The sequence below is a fragment of the Chiloscyllium plagiosum genome, chromosome 4, assembly GCF_004010195.1.
Source record: "Chiloscyllium plagiosum isolate BGI_BamShark_2017 chromosome 4, ASM401019v2, whole genome shotgun sequence".
Lineage (NCBI taxonomy): Eukaryota > Metazoa > Chordata > Chondrichthyes > Orectolobiformes > Hemiscylliidae > Chiloscyllium > Chiloscyllium plagiosum.
The window spans coordinates 134,481,208-134,507,149 of NC_057713.1; the positions used below are offsets into that span (position 1 = coordinate 134,481,208).

The 25,942-nt window shown below is 40.9% G+C and overlaps 1 protein-coding gene across 3 annotated transcripts in view; it reads right to left on the reverse strand.

Annotated features, from left to right (window-relative positions):
- Positions 1–1,109: 1,109 nt before the first annotated feature.
- The window catches only part of ythdf3 (YTH N(6)-methyladenosine RNA binding protein 3), a 37,510-nt gene continuing 12,677 nt past the window's right edge, over positions 1,110–25,942 (reverse strand). For 2 of the 3 annotated variants that reach the window (XM_043689294.1, XM_043689293.1), the window contains 2 exons: positions 21,142–22,710; positions 1,110–3,642 (listed from right to left, as the gene is read on the reverse strand). In XM_043689294.1, the coding sequence (XP_043545229.1) occupies positions 3,622–3,642; positions 21,142–22,710 (1,590 nt within the window). In that variant the 3' untranslated portion in view covers positions 1,110–3,621. The remainder of the gene's footprint in view (positions 3,643–21,141; positions 22,711–25,942) is intronic. The other variant, XM_043689295.1, reaches the window with a different exon arrangement.

Consider the following 25,942-nt stretch of genomic DNA (forward strand, 5'->3'; position numbering starts at 1 on the left):
AAAATTTAGAACCATATTAAATTGAATTTGTCACAACAAACAATTTGGCTTTTAATAAAAATCGGCAAAATCAGAATTATTATTTCTGAATCCATGTGCATTCACAGAATAAATCCAATATTGTGCCATTTTATTTTTAAGACCAAAGTTAAACTCAGACTGATGGACTCCAATGAGGTCATCTTCCACATTCCATAAATAATTAGCACTGAAAACAATGCATCCTGTCATAAATAATTAGCACTGAAAACAATGCATCCTGTCCATGAACTTGCAACCATGTCCTATTAATCCTTCACCATTTTTTCACAAGCAATGCTTTATCTTTAAATTCTCCTGCTTGTTTCCAAATCTCTGTTCACATTCCTTCCTAGTTCTATGCCTTCCACCAGCCCTACAGCCCTCTGAGATGTATGCATACTTCCAATGCAGGTCTTTTGTTCTTAGAACCCACGATTGATGGTTATGCTTTCTGCTATCTAAGCCTTTAGCGCTGGGACATTGTCCCTTTACCGATATCCCCTGTCAAAATGTTCCTTAAAAGCTACCTCTTTGACCAAGTTTTTGGTCACCAGCTTTAACAACTACTCAAGCCGCAAATCTTGGTCAATTTTATGCTTGCAAAAGACTTGGTACATTTTATATTCCAAGAAAGGTACTACATAAGAGCAAGTTGTTGAAATGAATACTTAACAGCATGTGTGAAGAGACAAACACATTTTGTATTGATCAATCATTCTTTTCAAAAAAAAAAGTTGTCAAATTGCTTTCTTGGGACTGGTAAATTCAGCCTACTTCCTTTGCCATACACCTTTGGATACTGTCATTGTAATTTTGGTTTCCGAATTTCACACACTAAGCTATGCAAGGAATAAAATGGACTGCTTGACTATGTACCATAACTCAAGAGAATTGTGGTAATTCTGAACTGCCCACGTTTACCTCAAAATTAAGATATTCAGATGAAATATTCATATGCAAAACTGATCACTGCATACAAAAATATAGATTACACTGACAAAAAAAATCATGCAATCTAATTAGCACAATACAAAAATAGTCCCACGCAAGTGAAAACATTAAGTACTCAAATTAATGAGGCAAGACAATTTGATCTTTTGATCTTTAATTAAACATGAAACAGCAATTCAAAATTTGAGATAGAAAATGGAAAGTGACCAATGATGAGTGGGAAGATAAAGTAAATGGAGTAACATGTAAATTATGGCTTATTAATGCAAACAGAAAACAGCATATTTTTAAAAGTAGAACAATAGGAGGCCAGCTATTAATCAAGTTTTGTATAAGAAATATCAGAAATAGATCTTTTAAACATTATGCGATTTATATTTGATTGCAATACTGTTTCCTGGATAATGGCCTGAATAATGAGTTCAGTTTTGTAAATCTGTTCCTAAATTACTTTTACTGAACAAATCAAGTTATACCAGAAGTTTATTAGCATAACGAGGCTCATCAGGATGCAGGAAGACCTCCAAGTTTGACACTGTTATACAATAAATCAGATAAAAATGCTACTGTTTTCCAAATCAAAGAATTTTTTTTCCCTATTCATGCAATACCTTCATTTCATTTAATCATGATATACTTCTTACTCTGCATTCAACTTCAATTTTCTTTCACAGGCCTACAGTTTAAAAAATTGGATTGAAGTAGATCAGCATTCAAATTAAATTAACTCGACCAAAGTACACTGTATTTTGAAAACACGGAAACAAATTGCAATGCTAAAGCTCCCAGGTGAATATTACTTTGCTGTCAATCATTTAAAGACAGCTTTATGGATAATTACTTTATAGAGATCAGGAAAAGATCCATGCAACATACAGAGCGAGAGACAAAAGTGCATGCAATTTTTATAGGTAATAAAAGAGCTTCAAAAAGCTCATGAAAGCTTTCAGGAATTTACACTTTGTCCCAAACACTTGCAGTCTATCAATTAGGACAAGTGATCTACGAAATATGAGGGAAATTATACTAATTTAGAAAAAATCTATTGTTGCCAGAAGACCAAGTAGTAGATCCAAAGGCAACTATTTTAGCCAGTACAGTACTAACTGATATCAGTACGAGTGTTGAATTGTGAGAGAAAACAAAAATCACAACTATGAGACTGCAATCAGGCAACTCCATAAAATAAATGCATAGAAGTTATACATATCAATGCAAATTTACACTCAATTTATACTAGTTCATTTAATTTTAATATATGCAGGACTAAAAAGCAAATAAGCCATTTGTTACTTAGACTTCATGTACACAATGCAACTACTTGGGGATGATAAATTCTAAATATGCACTACTCCTTTAATGTGGTAGATTTAAATGATCCTGGACATTAAAAACACACAACTACAAGATCACATTAGGATACTGCCAAATTTAAATACATTGAAAAATAGTGTGCTAAAATAAGTTAAATAGCCTTTAAAATACAAACAGTAATTTTAAGCTCTGTGCTTATAAAAAGTCAATTTTCTATTAATTAGGCTATTGATACCTACTGAACATACATATTATAAATTAAGGCAATTATGTCAGAGTGTCAATATAGTGGTTTACGTAAACAGGAGTCTATGGGTTCAGTGTCTCCTAAGTTGGTTGATTTTCTGTAAAGTAGTATGAAAATGCGAAACATTGCAAATTAACTCATACCATAACACTTGCTAAACAAGTATTGGATTTATTAAGCTAGTGAATCACCTAGAGGAGAAAATTTTCCACTTCCATGATAATAATCTGCCAGAAAGGCAAACATTCAAAAGGTAGGAAGTTGTATTTAAAAGACATTACAGAAGTCTAAAAAGTTAAATCAAACTGAGGTACATTTACTTAGGACAGTGTCATCAATGTTTGTATCAAACATCTAGCATCTCCTCCATAGACAAATGCACTTTTCTGAAACACTATGTAATACATAGTACAATAAAGAAAGCATTGCATTTAACTGGTTGCACATAAATTTTTAAAAATTATATTTCAGAACCGAGAATAATTTGGGGAAGAATTTTGCATAACTTCTGGTTTGTTTCACATTTGGCAAAATATTAATTCCATTTATTCACTTTATTTACTACAATAATTTTCACATAGGCAATATACTAGATTAGTTTAAACTAAAAATTACATGATATCCAAATGGTTTCTGCAGAGCTAAAATTAATTTAGAAATGAAACTTACAACAGAAAAATAGTATGTTGAAGAGCTAAGCATCGTGAAATCTCAGATCATTGACCAAACTACACTCATTAATTGTTAGTATTAAACAAATCCAAAAAATTAATTGGTTTCTCACATTCACTCAATTTCTGGATTTCAACAGAGAGGTTGAGTTTATAAAGACAGTTATTGATAAAAAGCTTTAGGAAGGCAGAAAGTGCTTGAAATATAGCGCTCAAATGTGTTTTGTGAGACAACGGTATAAGGGCAAATGCAGCAATGAGAACTAACAGGGAAAACCAATCTTGTGTTCAAGTGTTTAAAAGAGGTCGCCTTGAGCAGTAAAGTTCCAATAACCATGGCTCCTGGAAGATACTAGCAAATTTCCAAGATTTGTGTCTTTAGTGTTGTAACTCTGGTACAGCATGTCCTTTCAGTTACTATTTGCTTCTATTCCGTTCCTGTAAAAACAGCAAGAAACACAGGTGTTAGATGTGGGTTTGTGGCATCAGTTATTTTAACAAAACTTCCATTTCCAATGACAATAACTGTCATATAAGCCGCGAAATATAATTCATACTGCCATAAGATGGATAAATCCAGATTAGTTTCGAATAGCTTAATTCAATGAAATACCACAGTTCTCCATGCAGGATTCTTATGGAAATGGCCAGAACACTGCCACTATTTTTTAGGCCTAATAACATAAAGCCACTTTTGACTACTGTAGGTAAATTAGTACCAGTGTTGAGCTAAAAAAAAAAATTCAAAAACAAAAGGTAACAATGTTATAAGAATATCATTCAAAACTGAAGAATGTGGAGAGTTAATAGTTGGCCCAGCATATGCTCCATATAAAACGTTTGTCAAGTTTGGTTTACTGATAAAGAGCATGGAAACGATTTAATAAAATACTTACAGCAAATCATGCAAATAGTGTTCACAGAAACTAAGCCTCAACCACAAACACAGGTTAAAAAGACTTAGTGAACATGGCTGTTTTAAGTGGGTTGCTGCCCATTTATAGCATTTCATTTTTCAGGAATAAATTATGTCTTTAAAATTATGAAACACCTCAAGATACTCTACAGGAGCATTATAAAGCAAGGGCACATCTACCACAGATGCTTTTAGATTTCGTAATTGATTTGATTCAGTTTCAGGTAACAATTGACTTTCAGTGAAGTTAGAAGAAGAGGCCCCAAATATAGATTAGCCACAATCTAAGACATATAAACTTGCTGAAGGAAGCTAAACTTAGTAAACTGAAGGAATAATGGAGTGATGGAGATCAAGGTGACTTTTTTTAAAACTCATTCATTTGTGGGATGCTAGCATTGCTGGCTGGGCCCAGCATTTATTGGCATCCCTAGTTGTCCCTTGAGAAGGTGGGGGTGAGCTGCCTTGTTGAACTGCTGCAATCCATCTGCTGTGGGTTGACTCGCAATGCCACTATGGAGGGAGTTCCTGGAATTTGACCCAGTGACAGTGTAGGAACAGTGATATATTTCCAGGTCAGGCTGGTGAATGGCTTGGAGGGGATGGTGTTCCAAAATATCTGCTTCCCTTGGCCTTCCATATGGAAGTGGTTGTGGGTTGGGAAAGTGCTGTCTGAGGATCTTTGGTAAATTTCTGAAGTGCATCTTGTAGATAGTACACCCTGTTACCACCAAGTGTCAGTAGTAGTGGATGCAATGCCCATCAAACACACTGCTTGGTCTGAATGGTGTCAAGCTTTCGGAGTGTTGCTGGGGATGCAATAATCTAGGCAAGTGGGAGTAGTCCATCACAGCCCTGTCTTGTGCCTTGTAGATGATGGACAGGTTTTGGGGAGTCAGGTGGTGAGTTACTCGCTGCAGTATTCCAAGCCTCTGACCTGCTCTTGTAGCCACTGCTTTTATGTAGTGAGTGCAGTTGACTTTCAGATCAGTGATAACACCCAGGATGTTGATAGTGGGGGATTCAGTGAAGGTAACACCACTGAATGTCAAGGAGTGGTGGTTAGATTGTCTCTTGTTGGTGATGGTCATAGCCTGGTATTTGTGTGACGTGAATGTTATTTGCCAGTTGTCATCCCAAGCCTGGATATTGTCCAGATCTTGTTGCATTTGGACATGGATTGCTTCAATATCTCAGGAGTCACGAATGTTGCTGAACATTTTGTAATCGGTGAACATCTCCACTTCTGACCTTAAGATGGAGGGAAGGTCATTGATGAAGCAGCTGAAGGTTGAACCGAGAAGACTACCCGGAGGGACTCCTGCAGAGATGTCCTGGAGCTGAGATGACTTACCTGCAACAATCATGACCATCTTCCTACATGTCAGGTATGACTCTAAGCACTGGAGAGTTTTCTCCCTGACACCCACTGATTCCAGCTTTGCGAGGGCTTCTTGAAGCCACACTCCTTCGAAAGCAGCCTTGATGTCAAGGGCTGTGACACACCTCACCTCAGGAATTCAGCTCTTTTGTCCATGATCAAACCAAGACTATAATGAGTCAGGAGCTGAATTGACCTGGCAGAACACAAACTGGGCATCACTGAGCAGATGACGCTTGATAGCGCTGCTGATGACACGTCCATCACTTTACTGATGACTGACAGTAGACTGATGAGGTGGTAAATGGCTGCATTGCATTTGTCCTTATTTTATGTATAAGTCATTCTGCTATTATGTGACAGTTGTGTGTTGCTCTGTGACTTCGCTATAGAAAATGGTGCAATGGAAAACTGCTATAGAAAATCACGGTGTGGAAGATCACTAACAGAAAATCTCTATACCTGTTCAGCAGAAAGTTTGTGTTACCTAAACAACACCCACAAGCGCATTATAGCCAATTTCCACTGACAAATGCACTTTATAGCAGAATGACCTGTACAGGATATACTGAAAATGGTATAAATTGAAAATAGGAGGCTCCGACAAACAACAAAGTACAAAATCACAAGGTACAATGAAACGGGTGGATGACCTGCCTTAAGATGATCACTATTATACTAGGCTGATGCAGTTAGTCATATAACATACCAGGAACATGACATTAAGATGTTCAGATTGTTTAAGGGAGCGACTAGCATCAATCAAGTCTGAAGTGCAGTGACAGTAAATGCAAATTCATTATTTCTGATAGCTACCTGGGCACTGATAATAAGGTTGCATGGGGCTAAACGTTAACAGAAAATGGAGTTTAAAAATCCTCCACCTGAACAAGACTGATAGCCAGGAACAGATCTTGAGATTGAAGAAGTCGGCAGGATAGAAGAATGAGCAATAAATGCAGGAAAAAAGGTGACAACACAAATAAGATAATGACGACAAATAGCACTGGCATAAAGTGCTTGAATTACTGCAAAAATAGCAACAAATCTACCCAATGAAGTCGTAACACCTATGGTCTTTTAGTTTACTCCAAATGTTCAAAGCAGCAATGCTCTTGATCATTCTATTGCCATATTGAATTATTAGCCAATATACCACAAAGTGGAATAAAAATAATTGAGCCAACAGTAATCAGGTTTATTGGATTAGGATACATGAAATCTACTACCTCAGACTTTAATTCCTGAACCATATGGAAAAACAATTACTTGCAGGCTACCCAGAATGAGGATATCAGACATATAACTGGAAAGCAAAAATATAACAAGCTACAAAGGTCTCTGCTACTTAAAATCCTGGAGTTAATTCAAAGAATTTTAGTTTGGTTACAGCACAGAAAGAGGCCACTCAACAGGTTGTGTGCATGCTTGTAACTTAGCTAGTCCTGTATCCTCTGCAATCTGCTTCTAACACACCCATGCAGAGCATCTCAAATCCTAACCACTCAATGCATTAAAAAAATTCCCCATGTTGAAGTTGATTTATTTTCCAATCGAGTTACATCAGTGTCCTCTGGCTCTTGAACTTTCCATCATGGGAACAGCTTCCCTCTATCCATATGACTCAATTTAACATTTCTAGCAATCTCCATGCAACTTTTTATTGCTGTCCAGTTTCTCAAATCTATCCAAATAATTTTAAGCCCGTCATCCCTAGAGGTATTCTCAACCATTTTCTGAGCCCTCTTAACTGTCCACATCACTCCTCAAAAGCAATACAGAATTGGACACAATACTCACTTGAAGCTGAAATTAACCTCTGTTTTCCTACTCTTCATCTCTTTAGAAAGCCAACAAATCCCATATATTTTAACCATTCTCTCAAACTGGGGTCTGTCAATTTCTATAATTTATGAACTGTCAAGTTTAAACTTCTTTTGGAATACTTTGTTTTATTATTCTTATTGCGATGTATTACTGAACACTTGGAATTAAAATGATTTGCCAAGTGTCTTTGCATTCCACTATCTTGGAGTCTTTCATTATCCTACTCACCGTTCATAACACTAGCAAGTTTGTGCACCTGCAAACTTTCAGTGCATCTCATACATTTGGATCCAAGTAATAATCCAGAATCAAGGAAAACAGTGACCGAGTACGGAGTCTCGAGGTACTCTGCTGAAGACCTTCCTCCAAGCCAAAAATCAAATGGTCACCATTTCTCCTTGATTCATATTATTCAGCGGACTTTGTGCCAATCTTACTACTTTCTTTTACTCCATTTGTTCAAACCTAGCTGGCTAGCCTATTACACGACACTTTATCAAACATCTTTGGTAGCTCCATGCATATATCAACATCTCATTACCTCAGAATATACAATCAAATTAAAAATGATTTGCTTTTAAACAAATCAATGCTGCTTTCCAAGTGACTTAATTCTATTTTCCATTATCATTTCTAAAAACACTCCCAGAACTAATCTTAAAACTGACTAAACTGGTAGTTTAGTTTTTTTTTAAAAAAGAGGACATAACATTTTATAATTCTCCAATCCTCTGCCATGACCTTATAACCAAACAGAATCCAAAGATTGTGTTCAGTATTTCCCTTTTCAAATATAAGATTTCATGAGACAGTTACATATTAAACGGTCTTCTTTAAGAGGACAAACAGAAAGCCCTGGGATTAGGGGGTGGAGGGTTCATAATAAATACTGCTGAGATCATATGATTTGGTTGTCACGTGTAAAGATGTGAGATGAAACCTATTAAAAATCAAGGGACCATTTTGAAACCTTGACACAAGAGGGGCATCCTGGACTTTCTGCATTCTGACTCAGAGACACAAAAAAGGGAAATTAAAATAGCTGCTGCTGGAATAACAGAGGAAAAAGTCTGTCTTGTGTTATGCATCCCACCAAGAACCAGAATCCTGGTGAATCACTTAACTAGGGTTGTGGATGGAGCTCCGAACTAAGTAGAGGTGTGGAGACGGGTAATACAGCTGCATGAAACTGTATGGGGGAGGGGGGGAGATGGGAGGAGCTCCAAATTAATATTTCCAAAACAAGCAATAGGACAGAGTATGGAATGGTCAGGAATCTAGCTTCAGAGACAGCAGATAAGGAAGAAAGTGAGGATTGCAGGTGTTGGAGTATCAGAGTTGAGTATGTGGTGTTGGAAAAACACAGGTGGTCAGGCAACATCTGAGGAGCAGGAGAATCGACGTTTCGGGCATAAGCCCTTCATCACAATTCCTGATGAAGGGCTTATGCCCGACACATTGATTCTCCTACTCCTTGGATGCTGCTTGACCTGCCATGTTTTTCCAGCACCACACGCTCGACAGCAGATAAGGGGATAATAATGAGAAGAGGTGCAGTCGATGCAGGACTGAGAGTATTGTACTTAAATGCAAGCAGTATAGGAAACAAACAAGTTTCCAGCACAGATTGAAATTGGCAGGTACAATGTTATGGGAATCACAGAGACATGGCTGCAAGGGGATTAAGGCTAGGAATTAAATATCCAAAGATATATAGATGGGAAGAGTTGCCTTGTTAGTAAGAAATGAAATGAAATCAATAGCAAGTGACATATAGTTGGAAGGCGGAGAACCAGTGTAGATAGATTTCAGGAAATGCAAAGGAAAAGACGCCCTAGTGTGAGTTAATTACAGGCCTCCTAGCAGTAGTCAGTATGTCGGGAAGAAAATAAATCAGGCGATTAAAAAAGGTATGTAAGAAAGGCAGTATTACAATAATCACGGAGACTCCAATATGTAGGTGGACTGGAAAAATCAGGTTGGTAACAGATCCCAAGAAAAGGAATTTGTGGAATGTCTAACAGATGGGACAGCTTGTGTAGCCCACTAGTGAACAGGCAATTCTGGATTAGGTTCCCCATGGGAGACTGGTGAGCAAGGCTCGATCTCATGCAATACAGGAGAACTCACCATTTGGATACAGAACTGGCTCAAAGGTAGAAGACAGATGGTGGAGGAGGGTTGTTTTTCAGACTGGAGGCCCGTGACTAGTGGAGTGCCACAAGGATCGGTGCTGGGTCTGTTATTTTCATCATTTATAGAAATGATTCGGATGTGAGCATAAGAGATACAGTTACTAAGTTTGCAAATGACACCAAAATTGGAGGTGTAGTGGACAGCGAAGAAGGTTACCTCAGATTACAACAGGATCTTGATCAGATGGGCCAATGGGCTGAGAATTGGCAGATGGAGTTTAATTTAGATAAATGTGAGGTGCTGCATTTTGGGAAAGCAAATCTTAGCAGGACTTATACACTTAATGATAAGATCGTAGAGAGTGTTGCTGAACAAAGAGCCCTTGGAGTGTAGGTTCATAGCTCCTTGAAAGTAGAGCCACAGGTAGGTAGGATAGTGAAGGCGGCATTTGGTATGCTTTCCTTTATTGGTTAGAGTATTGAGTACAGGAGTTGGGAGGTCATGTTGTGGCTGTACAGGACATTGGTTAGACCACTGCTGGAATACTGCATGAAATTCTATTCTCCTTCCTATCGGAAAGATGTTGTGAAACTTGAAAGGGTTCAGAAAAGATTTACAAGGATGTTGCCAGGGTTGGAGGATTTGTGCTTTCAGGAGAGGCTGAATAGGCTAGAGCTGTTTTCCCTGGAGCGTCAGAGGCTGAGGGGTGACCTTATAGAGGTTTATAAAATCATGAGGAGCATGGATAGGATAAATAGACAAGATATTTTCCCTGGGGTGGGAGAGTCCAGAACTAGAGGGCATAGGTTGAGGGTGAGAGGGGAAAGATATAAAAGAGACCTAAAGGGCAACTTTTTCACTCAGAGGGTGGTACATGTATGGAATGAGCTGCCAGAGGAAGGGGTGGAGACTAGTACAATTGCAATATTTAAAAGGCATCTGGATGGGTATATGAATGGGAAGGGTTTGGAGGGGATATGGGCCAGGTGCTGACAGGTGGGCCTAGATTGGGTTCGGATATCTGGTCGGCATGGACGGATTGGACTGAAGAGTCTGTTTCCTCACTGTACATCTCTATGACTCTCTAATTGTAATGAGGCAGACCTGATTAGGCAGTTTAAGGTGAAGGATCCCCGGGGGGGGGGGGGGGGGGGTGCAGTGACCGTAACTTGATAGAATTCACCCTGCAGTTTGAGATGGAGAAGCTGGAATCAGATAAAACAGTATTACAATTGAGTAAAGATATAAGGATGGAGCTGGTCAGAGTTGTTTGGAAGGACAGCCTAGAAGGGAAGGTGGTGGAGCAACAATGTCATACAGTCAGAGATGTGAAGCACAGCTCGGTTGAGGTCGTCCACGTTGACCAGATATCTTAAATTAATCTAGTCCCATTTGCCAGCATTTGACCCATACTCCTCTAAACCGTTCCTGTTCATGAACCCATCTAGATCCTTTTAAATGTTGTAATCATACTGCGTCCATCACCTTCTCTGGTAGTTCATTCCATAGATTAGATTAGATTACTTCGTGTGGAAACAAGCCCTTCAGCCCAACAAGTCCACCCAGACCCATTCCCCTACACCGAACACTACGGGCAATTTAGCATGACCAATTCACCTAACCTGCACATTTTGGACTGTGGGAGGAAACCGGAGCACCCGGAGGAAACCCACGCAGACACTGGGAGAATGGGCAAACTCCACACAGTCAGTCGCCTGAGGCGGGAATTGAACCAGAGTCTCTGGTGCTGTGAGTCGGCAGTGCTAACCACTGTGCCACCGTGCCGCCCAGAGATGCGCCACCCTCTGTGTGACAAGTTGCCCCTTACGTCTCTCAAGTCTTTCCCCTCTCACTTTAGAAGAAACATTGAAAGGAGGATGGGCCAACCATGGCTGACAAGTGAAGTCAGGGAGAGCAGAAAAGCAAAGGACAAAACTAAACATATAATATAGCGAAGACAAGTGGAACGCTTTTAAAAAGCAGCAGATAGTAACTGAAAAAGCAATAGTGGGAGAGATGATGAAATGAAGACAAGCTAAACCCCAGGGTTATCAAAAAATCCCTACAGTACAGACAAGAGTCATATGGCCCATGAAATCTGTAGACCGTCCAAAAAGCAACCCACCCACTGCCCCACCCAGCCCCAACACATCCTCATTGTCCACTGGAGTAATGCCAAATTATTGGAGGGTGGCAAATGTTATTTTCTTGTTCAAGCAAGGGAATAGTGATACCCTGGGAATTACAGACCAGTCAATATTACACCTGTGTTGGGCAAAGTATTGGAGAGGATTCTGAGAGACAGGATTTCTGATTACTTGGAAAACTATAGTTCGATTAGAGATAGCATGGTTTTGAGGTGGGGCAGGTCATACCTCACAAACCTTACTGAATTCTATGAGGATTTGACCAAACACATTGAAGGTAGAGCAATGGATGTGGTGTACATCAATTTCAGCGAGGCACTTGATAGGGTTCCTCATAGTAGGCTCATTCAGAAAGTAAGGAGGCATGGGATACAGGGAAATCTGGCTGTCTGGATACAGAATTGGCTGTTCCATACATGACCGAAGGTGGTGGTTGAGTAAAGTAATCACCCTGGAGCTTGGTGTTTCGCAGGGATCAGTTCTGGGACCTCAGCTCTTTGTGATTTTTACAAATGATTTGGATGAGGAAGTGAAGGGTGGGTTAGGAAGCTTGCCGATGACACAAAGGTTGGAGGAGTTGTGGATAATGTGGAGGGCTACTGTAGGTTGCAACGGGACATTGACAGGATGCAGAACTGGGCTGAAAAGTGACAGATTGAGTTCAACCTGGAAAAGTGTGAAGTGATTCACTTTCCAAGGTCGAATTTAAACGTAAATGTTAAAGGCAGGATTCTTGGCAGTGTGGAGGAACAGAGGGATCTTAGGGTCCATATCAATAGATCCCTCAAAGTTGCCACCCAAGTGGATAGGTTAGCTGACAGAACATAGAACATTACAGTGCAATTACAGGCTCTACGGCCCTCGATGTTGCGCCGACCTGTGAAACCAATCTGAAGCCCATCCAACCTACACTATTCCATTCTCGAATATATGCCTATCCAATGACCATTTAAATGCCCTTAAAGTTGGTGAGTCAATAACTGTTGCAGGCAGGGCATTCTATGCCCCTAATATTCCGAGTAAAGAATTTACCTCGGACATCTGTCCTATATCTATCATCCCTCAATTTCAAGCTATGTCTCCTCATGCTAGCCATCACCAGAGGAAAAAGGCTCTCACTGACCACCCTATCTAATCCTCTGATCATCTTGATCATCATAAGTCACCTCTCAACCTTCTTCTCTAACGAAAGCAGCCTCAAGTCCTTCAGCCTTTCCTCATAAGACTTTCCCTCCATACCAGGCAACATCCTGGTAAATCTCTTCTGCACCCTTTCCAATGCTTCCACATCCTTCCTATAATGCGGCGACCAGAACTGTACGCAATACTCCAAGTGCGGCCACACCAGAGTTTTGTACAGTTGCAGCATGATTTCATGGCTTCAAAGCTCAATCCCTCTTCCAATAAAAGCTAACAGACGTCCCATTCTTAACAACCCTATCAACCTGGCTGGCAACTTTCACGGATCTATGCACATGGACACCAGATATCTCTGCTCACCTATACGACCAAGCATTTTACCATTAGCCCAGTACTCTGTATTCCTGTTGCTCGTTCCAAAATGAATCACCTCACACATTTCCGCATTAAACTCCATTTGCCACTTCTCAGCCTAGCCCCGCAGCTTATCTATGTCCTTATGTAACCTGCAACATCCTTCCGCAATGTCCACAACCCTACCAACGTTAGTGTCAGCCACAAACTTACTATCCCATCCTTTTATGCCCTCATCCAGGTCATTTATAGAAGTGACAAACAGCAATGGATCCAAAACAGATCCTTGTGTACACCACTAGTAACTGAACTCCAGGATGAACATTTCCCATCAACCATCACCCTTTGTCTTCTTTCAGCTAGACAATTTCTGATCCAAACCACTAATCCCATGTCTCCGTATTTTGTGCAATAGCCTACCGTGGGGAACCTTATCAAACGCCTCACCGAAATCCATATACACCACATTAGCTTTACCCTCATCCACTCGCAAAGAACTCAATAAGGTTTGCAAGGCTTGACCTACCCCTCACAAAACAGTGTTAACTATCCCTAATCAAATTATTCCTAATCAAATATTCCTTTCTCAATAATTATAAATCCTCTTTCATTATCCTTTCCGACACTTTACCCACAAGCGAAGGAAGGCTTACTGCAGATAATTACCAGGGTTGTCTCTATTCCCCTTCTTGAACAAGGGTATATTTGTTATCCTCCAGTCTTCTGGCACTATTACTGGAGACAATGATGGCAAAGATCAAAGCCACAGGCTCTGCAATCGCCTCTCCAGCTTCCCAGAGAATCCTAGGATAAATCCCTACCAGCCCATGGGACTTATCTCTTTTCACACTTCCCAGAAGTCCTCCTTATGAACCTCAATCCTGTCTCATCTAATAGCCAGTATCTCAGTATTCTCCTCGACAATGTTGTCTTTTTCCTGTGTGAATACTGACAAAAAATATTCATTTAGCACCTCTCTTATGTCCTCAAATTCCACCAGAACCTCCCACTGCTGTCCTTAACCGAGTCTAATCTTACCCTAGTAATTCTTTTATTCCTGACATACCCGTAGAAAGCTTTAGAGTTTTCCTTGATCCTTCCTGCCAAAGACTTCTCGTGTCTCTTCTTAGCTCTCTCTTTAGGTTCATCCTGGCTAACTTGCAACTCTGTCGGGCCTTCACGTCTCATCTTTACATAAGCCGCCTCCTTCCTCTTGACAAGAGATTCAACTTCTTTAGTAAACCACACTCCCTCACTCGACCACTACCGCCCCACCTGACAGGTACATACTTATCAAGGACACACAGTAGCTGTTCCATGAATAAGCTCCACATTTCAATCATGCTCATCCTTGCAGTTTCCTTCCCTATCCTATGCATCCTAAATCTTGCCTAATTGCATCATAATGGCCTTTTCCCAGCTAAATCTCTTGCCCTGCGGTATACACCTATCCCTTTTCATCACTAAAGTAAACATAACGGCACTGTGGTCACTATCACAAAAGTGCTCATCTACCTCCAAATCTAATACCTGGGTGGGTTCATTACCCAGAACCAAATCCAATGTGGCTTCGCCCCTTGTTAGCCTGTCTACATACGGTGTCAGGAAACCATTCTGCACACACTGGACAAAAACTGACCCATTTAAAGCACTTGAATTATAGCATTTCTAGTAATATTTGGAAAGTTAAAGTCCCCCATAGCATCTACCCTGCTCTATCCAGAATTCTTTACATCTCTGGAACTTTTCAGAGATCTGTAGAAATCTCCCAACAGCATGACCTCTCCTTGCTTGTTTCTAACCTCAGCAGATATGTTCCCATCAAATGTCCTCTCTGCCACCATAATACTGTCTTTGACTAACAATGTCACATCTCCTCCTCTTTTACCACCTTCCCTGTTCTTCCTGAAACATCTAAATGCTGGATCCTACAACAACCATTCCTGCCCCTGCTAAACCAGGTCTCTGAAATGGCCACAACATTGAAGCTTTAGATGTATAGGGTATAAGCAGGCAGGGAAATAGTTAAGTTCTGAGATTTGTGAAACAAGAGGTTCAGCTGAGCATGACTCAGATCAGATAACAACTTACAGTTAACAATGGGATGCTGCAGGCAAGGGTAATGGGTTAACTAGGTGGAAAAGCAGTCATTATGTACAGCCATATAACAAGATGAGGTAGAATTCATAATGCGATGTCAGTTAACAAAGGAAAAAGTATTCATTATGTGAAGTCAGTTATTCATCTTGTAACAGCAGATGGCTTAACCTTTACTATTCATACTCGCTGATTGTAATGGTCACTCCATCAATATGTATGTTGCCTTATCTGGATGCTCCTCCCTTAAAATGACTATATAGTTAATTGAGAAAATGCTGTTCCAGAGAAGACCGAGAACTCATGTCTCTGGACACACAGGCAATCGTTCTCTCTCCCTCCAGGGCCCGGAGTAAAGATAAAGGAGGTAAAACTACTCAGTGTTTTGCTTTGACTGGAGGGTGTGGGGGGGGCAACGGGATGACAATATAGTAAGTGTGCAAAGGAGATTTATCAGGATGCTGCCTAGACTGGAGTGCATGACTTATGAAGAAAGATTGAGCGAGCTAGGGCTTTTCCCTTTGGAGCAATGAAGGACGAGAGATGACTTGACAGAGGTGTACAAGATGTTTTCTTCGAGTGGAAATAGGCCATTTGGCCCAACAAGTCCACAATGATCCTCCGAAGAGTAACCCACCCAGGCCCATTCCCCTACCGTATATTTACCCGACTAATGCACCTAACACTATGGGCAATTTAGCATGGCCAATTCTTCTGACCTGCACATCTTTGGACCGTGGGAGGAAACCAGGACACCCAGAGGAAACCCAAGATGACAAGGGGAAAATGTGCAAACTCCACACAGACAGTGGCCAGAGGCAGAAATCGAACCCGGGTCCCTGGCGCTATGGGACAGCAGTGCGAACCACTGAGCTACTGTGCCACCCCAAAGATGATGAGAACCATAGATAGAGTAGATAGCCAGAGACTTTTGCCCATGGTGGAAATGTCTATCACGAGGTGGCATAATTTTAAGGCAATTGGGGGAAGTTTTAGGGGAGATGTCAGAGATAGGTTCTTTACACAGGGAGTGGTGGATGCATGGAAAGCAGTGCCACCAGTGGCAGTAGAGTCAGATATATAAAGAACATTTAAGCGACTCTTGGAAGATAGTACAGGAAAGGTATGTCAGTTAGTCTGATCTTAGAGCAGGATAAAAGGCTGGCATCACACAAGGGCCAAAGGGCCTGTACTGTGCTGCACTGTTCTGTTTATTCTATGTTCTATCAACCCACCTAGTCGCACATGCCTCGGACACTGGCCATTTAGCATGGCGGATCCACCTAACCTGCACATTTTTGGGCTACAGGAGGAAACCAGAACGTCCAGTGGAGAGGTAAGCTGAGGAGATTGTGGAAGCATTTGTGCTGCTCCTTTAGGAATCACTGGAGTCGGGGGGGTGCCAAAGCACTGGAAAATGGCCAATATAACACTGTTTAAGAAGGGAGGGAAGCAGAAGATTGGGAATTATAGGCAGGATAGCCTAAATTCAGTCGTTGGTAAGATTTTCAACTCCATTAAGGATGGGTTTGCAAAATACTTGGAAGTGCATGGTAAACTGTGTGTCGGCATGGTTTCATCAAGAAATTACGTCTGACAAATTTGTTGGAATTCTTTGAGGTGGTGACAAGAAGGGTAGACAACAGAAAGACCGTAACATGATCTATTTGGATATCCAGAAGTTCTTGTGACAAGGTGCCAAACAGGAGGTTATTAAATAAGAGCCAACGTGTAAGGGGCAAAGCACTGGCATGGACAGAGGACTGACTGACTGACACAAGGCAGAGAGTGGGGATAAAGGGATTTCTTTCAGGAAGGTAGCCAGCAACAAATGGAGTTCCGCCAGGGTCAGTGTTCAAACTACAACTGTTCACATTAAACATCGTGGCAGCACAGTGGCTAGCACCGGTGCCTCACAATGCCAGAGACACAGCATCAGGCGACCATCTGAGTGGAGCTTGCACATTCGCCTTGTGAGGGTTTCCTCTGGGTCTCCAGTTTCCTCCCACAATCTAAACATGTGCAGGACAGATGAATTGGCCATACTAAATTGCCAAGTCAAAGGTAAATATAAGGTAGGAGAATGGGGGTGGGGTGGAAGGTTGCTTACTGGTCGGTGTGGACTTGTTGGGCAGAAGGGCCTGCTTCCATACTGTAGGGAATCTAATCTAAAAACATGATCTGCGCAAACGGACTAAGAGCACTATTGCTACGTTTGCAGGTGGCACAAAGATAGTTGGAAGGATAGGTATGTTGAGAACATGAGGAGATGGTAGAAGAACTTTTGACAGGCTAGAAAAGTGGTCAAAGTAGCAGCAGATGGAACACAACGCAGGAAAATGTTATGCACTTTGGTCAGAAGAATAGAGGTACTAAGTACTTTCTAAATGAGGAAAGGCTTTGGAAATTTGAAGCTCAAAGGGACTTACAAGTTGATTAGAGTATCATATATCATGGAAACAGACCTGTTGGTCCAACTTGTCTGTGCTGACCAGATATCAGAAATTAATCTCCTGCCATTAGCAAGCACTTGGCAAATATCCCTCCAAACCATTCCTATTCATGTACCCATCCATATGCCTTTTAAAATATTGTATTTATACCAGCCGCCACCACTTCCTCTGGCAGCTCATTCCATATATGCATCACACTCTGCGTGAAAAGATTGTCCCTTTGGTCTCTTTTATATCTTTCCCCTCTCACCCTAAACCTATGCCCTCTAGTTCTGGACTCCTCACCCCAGGGAAAAGACTTTGCCTATTTATCGTATCCATGCCCTTCATGAATTTATAAACCTCTATAAGGTCACCCCTCAGCCTCTGATGCTGCAGGGAAAACAGCCCAAGCATGTTCAACCACCCCCTATAGCTCAAATCCTCCAACCCTGGAAATATCCTTGTAAATCTCTTCTGAACCCTTTCCAGTTTCATAACATTCTTCAGCTAGGAAGGAGACCAGAACTGCACACAAAATTCAAAAATGGCCCAACCAATGTCCTGTACAGGCACAACACGACCTCCCAACTCCTATGCTCAATGCTCTGACCTATGAAGGATGCCTTGTTCACTATCCTATCTACCTACGACTCCACTTTCAAGGAGCTATGAACCTGCACTCCAAGGTCTCTTTGTTCAGTAACATTCCCCAGGACCTTACCATTAAGTGCATAAGTCCTGCTAAGATTTGCTTTCCCAAAATGCAGCACCTCGCATTTATCTAAAATAAATTCCATCTGCCACTGCTCAGCCCATTGGCCCATAGTAATCGGAGGTAACCTTCTTCGCTGTCCACAATACCGCCAATTTTGGTGTCATCTGCAAACTTACTAACTATACCAGCTATGTTCACATCCAAATCATTAATATAAATGATGAAAAGTAGTCGACCCAGCACCCATCCTTGTGGCACTCCACTAGTCACAGGCCTCCAGTCTGAAAAACAACCCTCCACCACCACGTTCTGCCTTCTACCTTCAAGCCAGTTCTGTATCCAAGTAGCTCATTCTCCCTGTATTCCATGAGGTCTAACCAGTCTCCCACGAGGAACCTTGTTGAACGCCTTACTGAAGCCCACATCGATCATGTCCACTGCTTTGCCCTCAGTGCTCTTTGTTACTTCTTCAAAAAATTCAACCAAGTTTGTGAAACATAATTTCTGGTGGTAGGTTTGTTTGAACTGGAAGGCTCATTTTCAGACGTTAATCACCATAATAGGTAACATCTTCAGTGAGCCTCTGGATGCAGCACTGCTGGTGTTTCCTGCTTTCTATTTTTATGTTTGGGGTTCCTTGGATTGGTGATGTCATATCTTGTGGTGATGTCATTTCTTGTTCTTTCTCTCAGGGGGTGGTAAATGGGATCCAAGTCAAATGTGTTTCTTGATAGCGTTCCGGTTGGAATGCCACGCTTCTAGGAATTTTCATGTGTCTGCGTTTGGCTTGTCTTAGGATGAATGTGTCATCCCAGTCGAAGTGGTTTCTTTCCTTCTCTGTACGTAAGGATACTAGTGAGAGAGGGTCATGTCGTTTTGTGGCTAGGAAGGACATCACTTCGACTGGGACAACACACCCATCCTCGGGCTAGCCATGCGATTCTTTTCAATTAGTGTCTGGGAAGCACATGCCTCTTTATTAAAAGTCATTGGTCTCTACAGGAACTGTAACACTCAATTTCCACCCCACTTTCCTCCACATTCTTAGATGCATCCTATCCGATCTGGATGACTCTACAACCTTTATTACAGCCACCCACGTTAATTTTTTCTCATAAAACTTTTCGCCAATCCAATTTATCATCTACTTTTTCTCACACTATGCATCAGCAGCATTCTTTTCCTGTTAAAGATAAGCACAAAATTCTATTTTAGTCATGTCCTCTGCTTCCCATGTATGGATCCCTGTTTTGGTACATAATCAGCACCGCCTCTTACTACATTTCCATTTGCATACCTGAGAAGGCTTTGCATTCAGTTTTATTTTAGTTGCTAGTCTCTTCTCATACTGTCTCATTTCCTTTCTCACAGCACCTCTGACTTTTCTATTTCAACCATGTTTTTAGTACAGTTATCCTTCTTTTAGAAATCCTAATGTGCTGCTTAGAAAGTATATTGCTGTAAATGAAAATTACTTCTTCTAAAATGTATAATAAATCTGTAATATATTCCTTACATGCAATATTTACATTAAAAACCTGCTGGCCAGTCTGAAGCCAACCAACCCCAAAAATCTTCCTACTAACTGTCTGCTCGCTGCTTCCCCTCCCAGGTACAGTGTCTGTCAACACCAGAATATCACATTACCTTCACAAACTTTGACTAATGTTTCCTCTACTCGTTCCATTAGTCCTTTCTCTAAAACACTAGAAATGTTACATTATATATCATATCCAATCATGATTATAAAAAAGGAATTTTGCTCCTCTAACTGTAAAATTTCCCATGATTTCTATTGTCTTTCACTGTTCCAAAGTGCCAACAATATTTATCAATTCTGAGTGGTTGCCACAGCAAACTCATTGCATGCAACAAATTATATGTGTATCACAAATGATCAATTTAGAAGAAACACATTTTACATTAGAAATACCATTCCTCAGGCTAAATGCAGCAATGTACTAAAATCTCCCAGGTGATACCATTTAGAGATGAATGGAAAACCATATGGTCAGTAGTTCTCGGAATGGTTTCTTTTGATGACTACTCAAATAAGCAAATATAATCGATTCTAGAAATAATAATACCCAGTTGCACTTAAAGGTCATTCAAATTGGTGACATCTACATAAAATCTTTAAGTGTTAAGTTTGAAACAATATGCTCAAATGTTTAACTCAGAAGATAAACACCATAATCTGGATTCTCAGGTGTTCTAAAGGTCTCAGATCTGTAGCTGAGAATCAGCAATATCAGGGCGGCACAGTGGTTAGCATTGCTGCCTCACCGCACCAGGGACCCAGGTTAGATTCCCACCTCAGACGACTGTCTGCGTGGAGCTTGCACATTCTCGTGTCTGTGTGGGTTTCCTCCAGGTGCTCCGGTTTCTTACCACAGTTCAAAGACATGCAGGTCAGGTGAATTGGCCATGCTAAATTGTCCAGAGTGTTAGATGCAATAGTCCGGGATAGGGTAGGGAAGGGAATGGGTCTGGGTGGGTTAGTCTATGGAGGGTCGGTGTGGACTTGTTGGGCCAAAGTGCCTGTTTCCACACTGCAGGGAATCTAATCTAATTAAAAAAAGTTTATTGTTCAACACAGATTTCTGACTTGCGTTGACAATTATTTATTAGATAGGTTGTTTATAAATTGAGAGATTATGGGAGATAAATAGATATATATTTCATCCTCTACACACACATGCGCTAAATAATAGAAACAAAGAAATTGAACAACAATACTCATAAAGCTGCAGACTAAACATCAGTTTCAACATTTATTTTATACTTACTCTACGTATGGCTTCCTCCTCCTCTTGACGCTTTTCATAATGTGCAAAGTCATCAAAGATTGAAGTGGTATGCTTGTAAGTAGCAATTATTTTAAGCACTTGCTTGGCTTTTTCCAGGGGCACCTCCTGTGTGTCCCTTGAATTGGTAACTGGTTTGTTATCATTGTTTTCCAATCGAATATGCCGAAGCTGGTTATTGGGTACATCTTTCACAAAGATCCACTTAACTTCAAACTTGCCCTTCCATTTATCCTGTGACCAAACTCCAGCAAAAGCATTATAGTCCACTGCTGACTTCATCTCAGCCACTCCACAAAAATGTCCACTCCCATTTACACTAAAGAGTAAATAGAGTGGTCCTTTACCATTCAAGGAGCGAAAAGCAGCATCCAAACGTTTATTACCATGTTCAGTACTGCACCAAATAGAGTATTTGATAGAACGGTGTATATCGTCCTCAGAATAGCTTTTAATTATAAATACTCGACCTGTCTTCAGACTCCAGTCAAAATCTTTGGGGTTGTAATTATGTAAGCCCTTTAATTTTTCCAATACAGGATGTACTTCTCCTCCTGACGGTGAAGTGCTTAATGATGCTATACCCAACACAAAACTCTCACTACTTGCTCCACTGGTCTGATTAAAGCTAGCTCCCCGATTGCGAGGAGCCACCCAACGATTTTGTGGCTGCTGTTGACCTTGAGACTGTGATGGTTGAGGTCCTGGATTCTGTGGTTGTTGCTGATTTGTTGGATGGGTCTGAATAGCAATTGGTTGCTGGGGAAGCTGATGCTGCTGAACAACAACTGGAGGAGGCATAACTTGCTGTACAGATGGGACTTTGGGCACATTGCCTTTGTCTTCCCAAGTTCCAATATTCATGTTGTGTTTTATAGGCGGTGGTGGTACTGCAGGTCCACCTAGTCCCATGTTAGTCTTAGGCTTTAATTTTGGCTGAGGCTTTGCTGGTTTCCTCGCAATAGCAGCCCATGATGTAGGCTTAGGTGCTGAAGTGCTCGTTGCTGGGGTGCTATTAGCAACAATGCTACTGCACATACCTGTACTACTAAGAGCAGAGCCTACAGTTTTAGTGACAGCTGTTGTCATATCTCCTCCGATCTTCAGTCCAGTCATGCCTTGTTCAATGCTATTTATGCCAGGCACCTTGCTCAAAGAATCATTGCCAAATCCAGCTTGTCCATCAGCTATGGCTCTTCCAAGAGAACTAGGTGGGTATCCATAGCTGTTACTGTATGCAGAATTTTGGGTTGACTGTCCTTGAGATCCACTTGCTCCCCAAGTAGAAAAGTCTGCATTTCCAGGAAAAAAGTTAAATCCATGTTGATTCAAAAATGGTGGGGTACTCCCCAAGGCCCCAGGCTGACTAAATACACCGTCTGGTATAAAGTGATGCTCACCATTGCTCATCTGTCCATACGTTGTTAAGTATGGCATTGGAGGATCTCCCCCTGTTGACCAGGGAGCTTCACCAAGTGAATAAGGAAATCCAATGGAAGGGGCATAATAACTGGGCATGTAAGGATCGGACATTGGTGGGTAGCTGTTGCTCTGCAAGAAGAAATAAAACAAAGTTAAAGCTATAAACATACAGACAAAGACTATGTACTTTCTTATTAAGACCACATGTTCTGTAAGGCAAAACACAGCAGACAGTTTTCGAAGCATGTAAGTAATTAAAAGGTGCAAAATTGAATCATTACAATGCAGATAGAGGACATTTGGCCCACCAGGTTTGCACTGACCCCACCCCCTCCCCACCCTATCAATGTAACCCCACATGTACCATCATTAACCTAACAAGCTTGCACACTCGGGAAAAGTTTAGCTTAACTAATTCACCTAACCTGGATGGCACGGTGGCTCTGTGGTTAGCACTGCTGCCTCTCAGCACCAGGGACCCCAGTTCGATTCCAGCCCAGGTGACTGGCTTTGCAGAGTTTGCACATTCGCCATGTCTGTGTGGGTTTCTTCCGGTGTTCTAGTTCCCTCCCACAGTCCAAAAATGTGCAGGTTAGGTGTATTGGCCATGCTAAATTACCCATAATCTCCAGGGATGTGCAGGCTAGGTGGATTAGCCACAGGAAGTGCAAGCTTTAGGGATAGGATAGGGGCTCAGGTGTGGGTGGAATGCTCTTTGGAGGTTGGTGTGGACTTGATGGGCTAAATAGCCTGTTTCCACACTGTAGGGATTCTATCTTCTAATCTGCACATTTTTGCATTGTGGGAGAAAGCCAGAACACTCCTGAGACTGGAATTGAACCCAGGTCCCTGGCACTGTGAGGCAGTAGTACTAACCACTGAGCCAACACAACTTAACATGGCTACACAGCTTAATGTGATTAAATGCTGCACTTCTTTTGAAGTCAGAAGGTGCAACTCTTGTGCCTCCCAAAGTGAGAGTGGTTGACGTTAAGCAGCTCCAATCGCCAATTAAGAGGTTGAGTTTAATTTTAAATTAAATTAATTTAATTCAAAGCTTTTGCCTTCATGTGGGAAAGCTTCTCTACACAATGGAGCAGACTAATTTATTCTCACTCAGACACAACACAAATTTACTTCTAAGGTAATGAAATCTTTGCTTTCAAGTGAATGGCAAGAAGCTAAGCAACTTGAATGCACATTAAACAATCTCTCAGCAGTGTTTGTTGTCACAGCAAATTTAATACAAAGCCATCAATAAAAACACTCAATTATTTGGCAGACATTCAACTATCAGGCCATATTAAATTATCAGCTGTAGGAAAAGCAGTGATATGACTCAACTCACTTTATAGTTGTATATTAGGTTTATATTATAATCCTAAACTGTTTCAATAGTTAATTCAAAAAAAGTACAAAAGCAAGAAACAGTTATTCTATACATCAAACATTTATTTTTGAGACTTAATGATACCCTGGGAATTCAATTCACTCAGTAAAATTGCTCCAACCTAACTACAAAAATTAAGTTGCCTTATTTCTAGCATAATTACAAACAGCATAAGTTTGTACTTCCAAAACTAGGATATTTCTAGTTGTACAACAGCATCTAATGAATGAAGAAAGATAATTCAGCATAGTTTTTCCAAAGAGCTCAGCCTAGGTTCAAATACACAAAATAGGAGCAGGATTCATCCACCAATAAACAAGTTTTTTTCAGAGACTTTTGGGAAATGAAAATGGAACAACACAGTCAGAAAATGTGTACTATTTAAGTGGGCTAGAGGACTTAAAACAATGCCTACCTAAATCTTTTAGACGACATTCTAAGTTACATCAAATATAGGTTTCAGCAGCATACATGAAAAATGCTTAACTTCTTGAAAAATCAGCATGGTAATTTTGTTTAATTTTGTAGGAACTGTAGAACTGCTCTTTATTATTTTTGAAAACAGTAAACCATCAGTTTTACTTCATTAAACAGTTTGCTTTACCAACTTCTACAGATCAAAGACAAAGCAAAGTCTGGCCAATCATGCATGGATGAGTAAGGGTTGCATCACTTCCTGTTAACATGGAGCCAACAGATCTCAGTGAAATTAGCTAAAATAAAACCAATTCCAATGAGAAAAGAAAATAGCTGGAATGGACAAGGGAGGCTTCAATTCATACTAAACAGTATTAATTGTACCAAACATAACAATCTGATGAAGGAGCAGCACTCTGAAAGCTAGCGCTTCCAATTAAACCTGTTGGGCTATAGCCTGGTGTTGTGTGATTTTTAACTTTGTACACTCCAGTCCAACACCGGCATCTCTCAATCATACCAAACAGTAGTTGAGATGTTTGTATGCAGAAAGTTTAAGGTTTCCTACTTTGACTTTTTTTGTTGTGCAATAGCCAGAATTAAACTTTAACAAGTGTTAGCATTCTAATCATTTAAGAGCAGATGTGATTTGCATTATACGTACAGCTAGTCTGTCACCCATTGCAATCCAACCATTTTTGATAATTACTCATCCGTACTTGCTTATTGATTAGACAATCTCTTGGCATCTATGATACCATGTTAGGCACTTACAATTAGGGCCAGTGTAGAGGAAGAGAAGAATCAGAATTATGATTCTGCAAAGCACCAAACAAAACTGAAACAGATGTACAGTCAATAAAAGTAGTACAGTGTTCCAAAAAGCAGCTATCATTAGCTTCAAAATGTAAATTTATCGAATTAAAAAATGTTATTTACTTTTCAATAGAAACTAAAGATTTTGAATGTTTCTATCTGTCAGGGTAAGCTATTGTGCCCGTATGCATATATTTAATGACAAAGCAGAGCTAAACACATCATTAAACCTGTAATTTTCATACTGAACAACCAGGATCAGTATGGTGGCTCAGTGGTTAGCACTGCAGCCTCACAGCACCAGGGACCCAAACTCAATTCAGGCCTCAGGTGACTGCATGGAGTTTGGTCATTCTCCGTGTGCCTGCTTGGGTTTCCTCCAGGGTGCTCTGGTTTCCTCCCAGAGTTCAAGGACCTTCAGGTTTGGTGGGTTGGCCATGCTAAATTGCCCATAGAGTTAGGGTTGTGCAGGCTAGATGGATTAGCCATAGGAAATGCAGGGGGTGGGTGAGATGCTCTTTGGAGGATTGATGCAGACTAGATGGGCCAAAAGGCCTCTTCTGCACTACAAAGTGCAGCACGGTGGCACAGTGGTTAGCACTGCTGCCTCACAGCGCCAGAGACCCGGGTTCAATTCCCGCCTCAAGCGACTGACTGTGTGGAGTTTGCACATTCTCCCTGTGTGTGCGTGGGTTTCCTCCGGGTGCTCCGGTTTCCTCCCACAGTCCAAAGATGTGC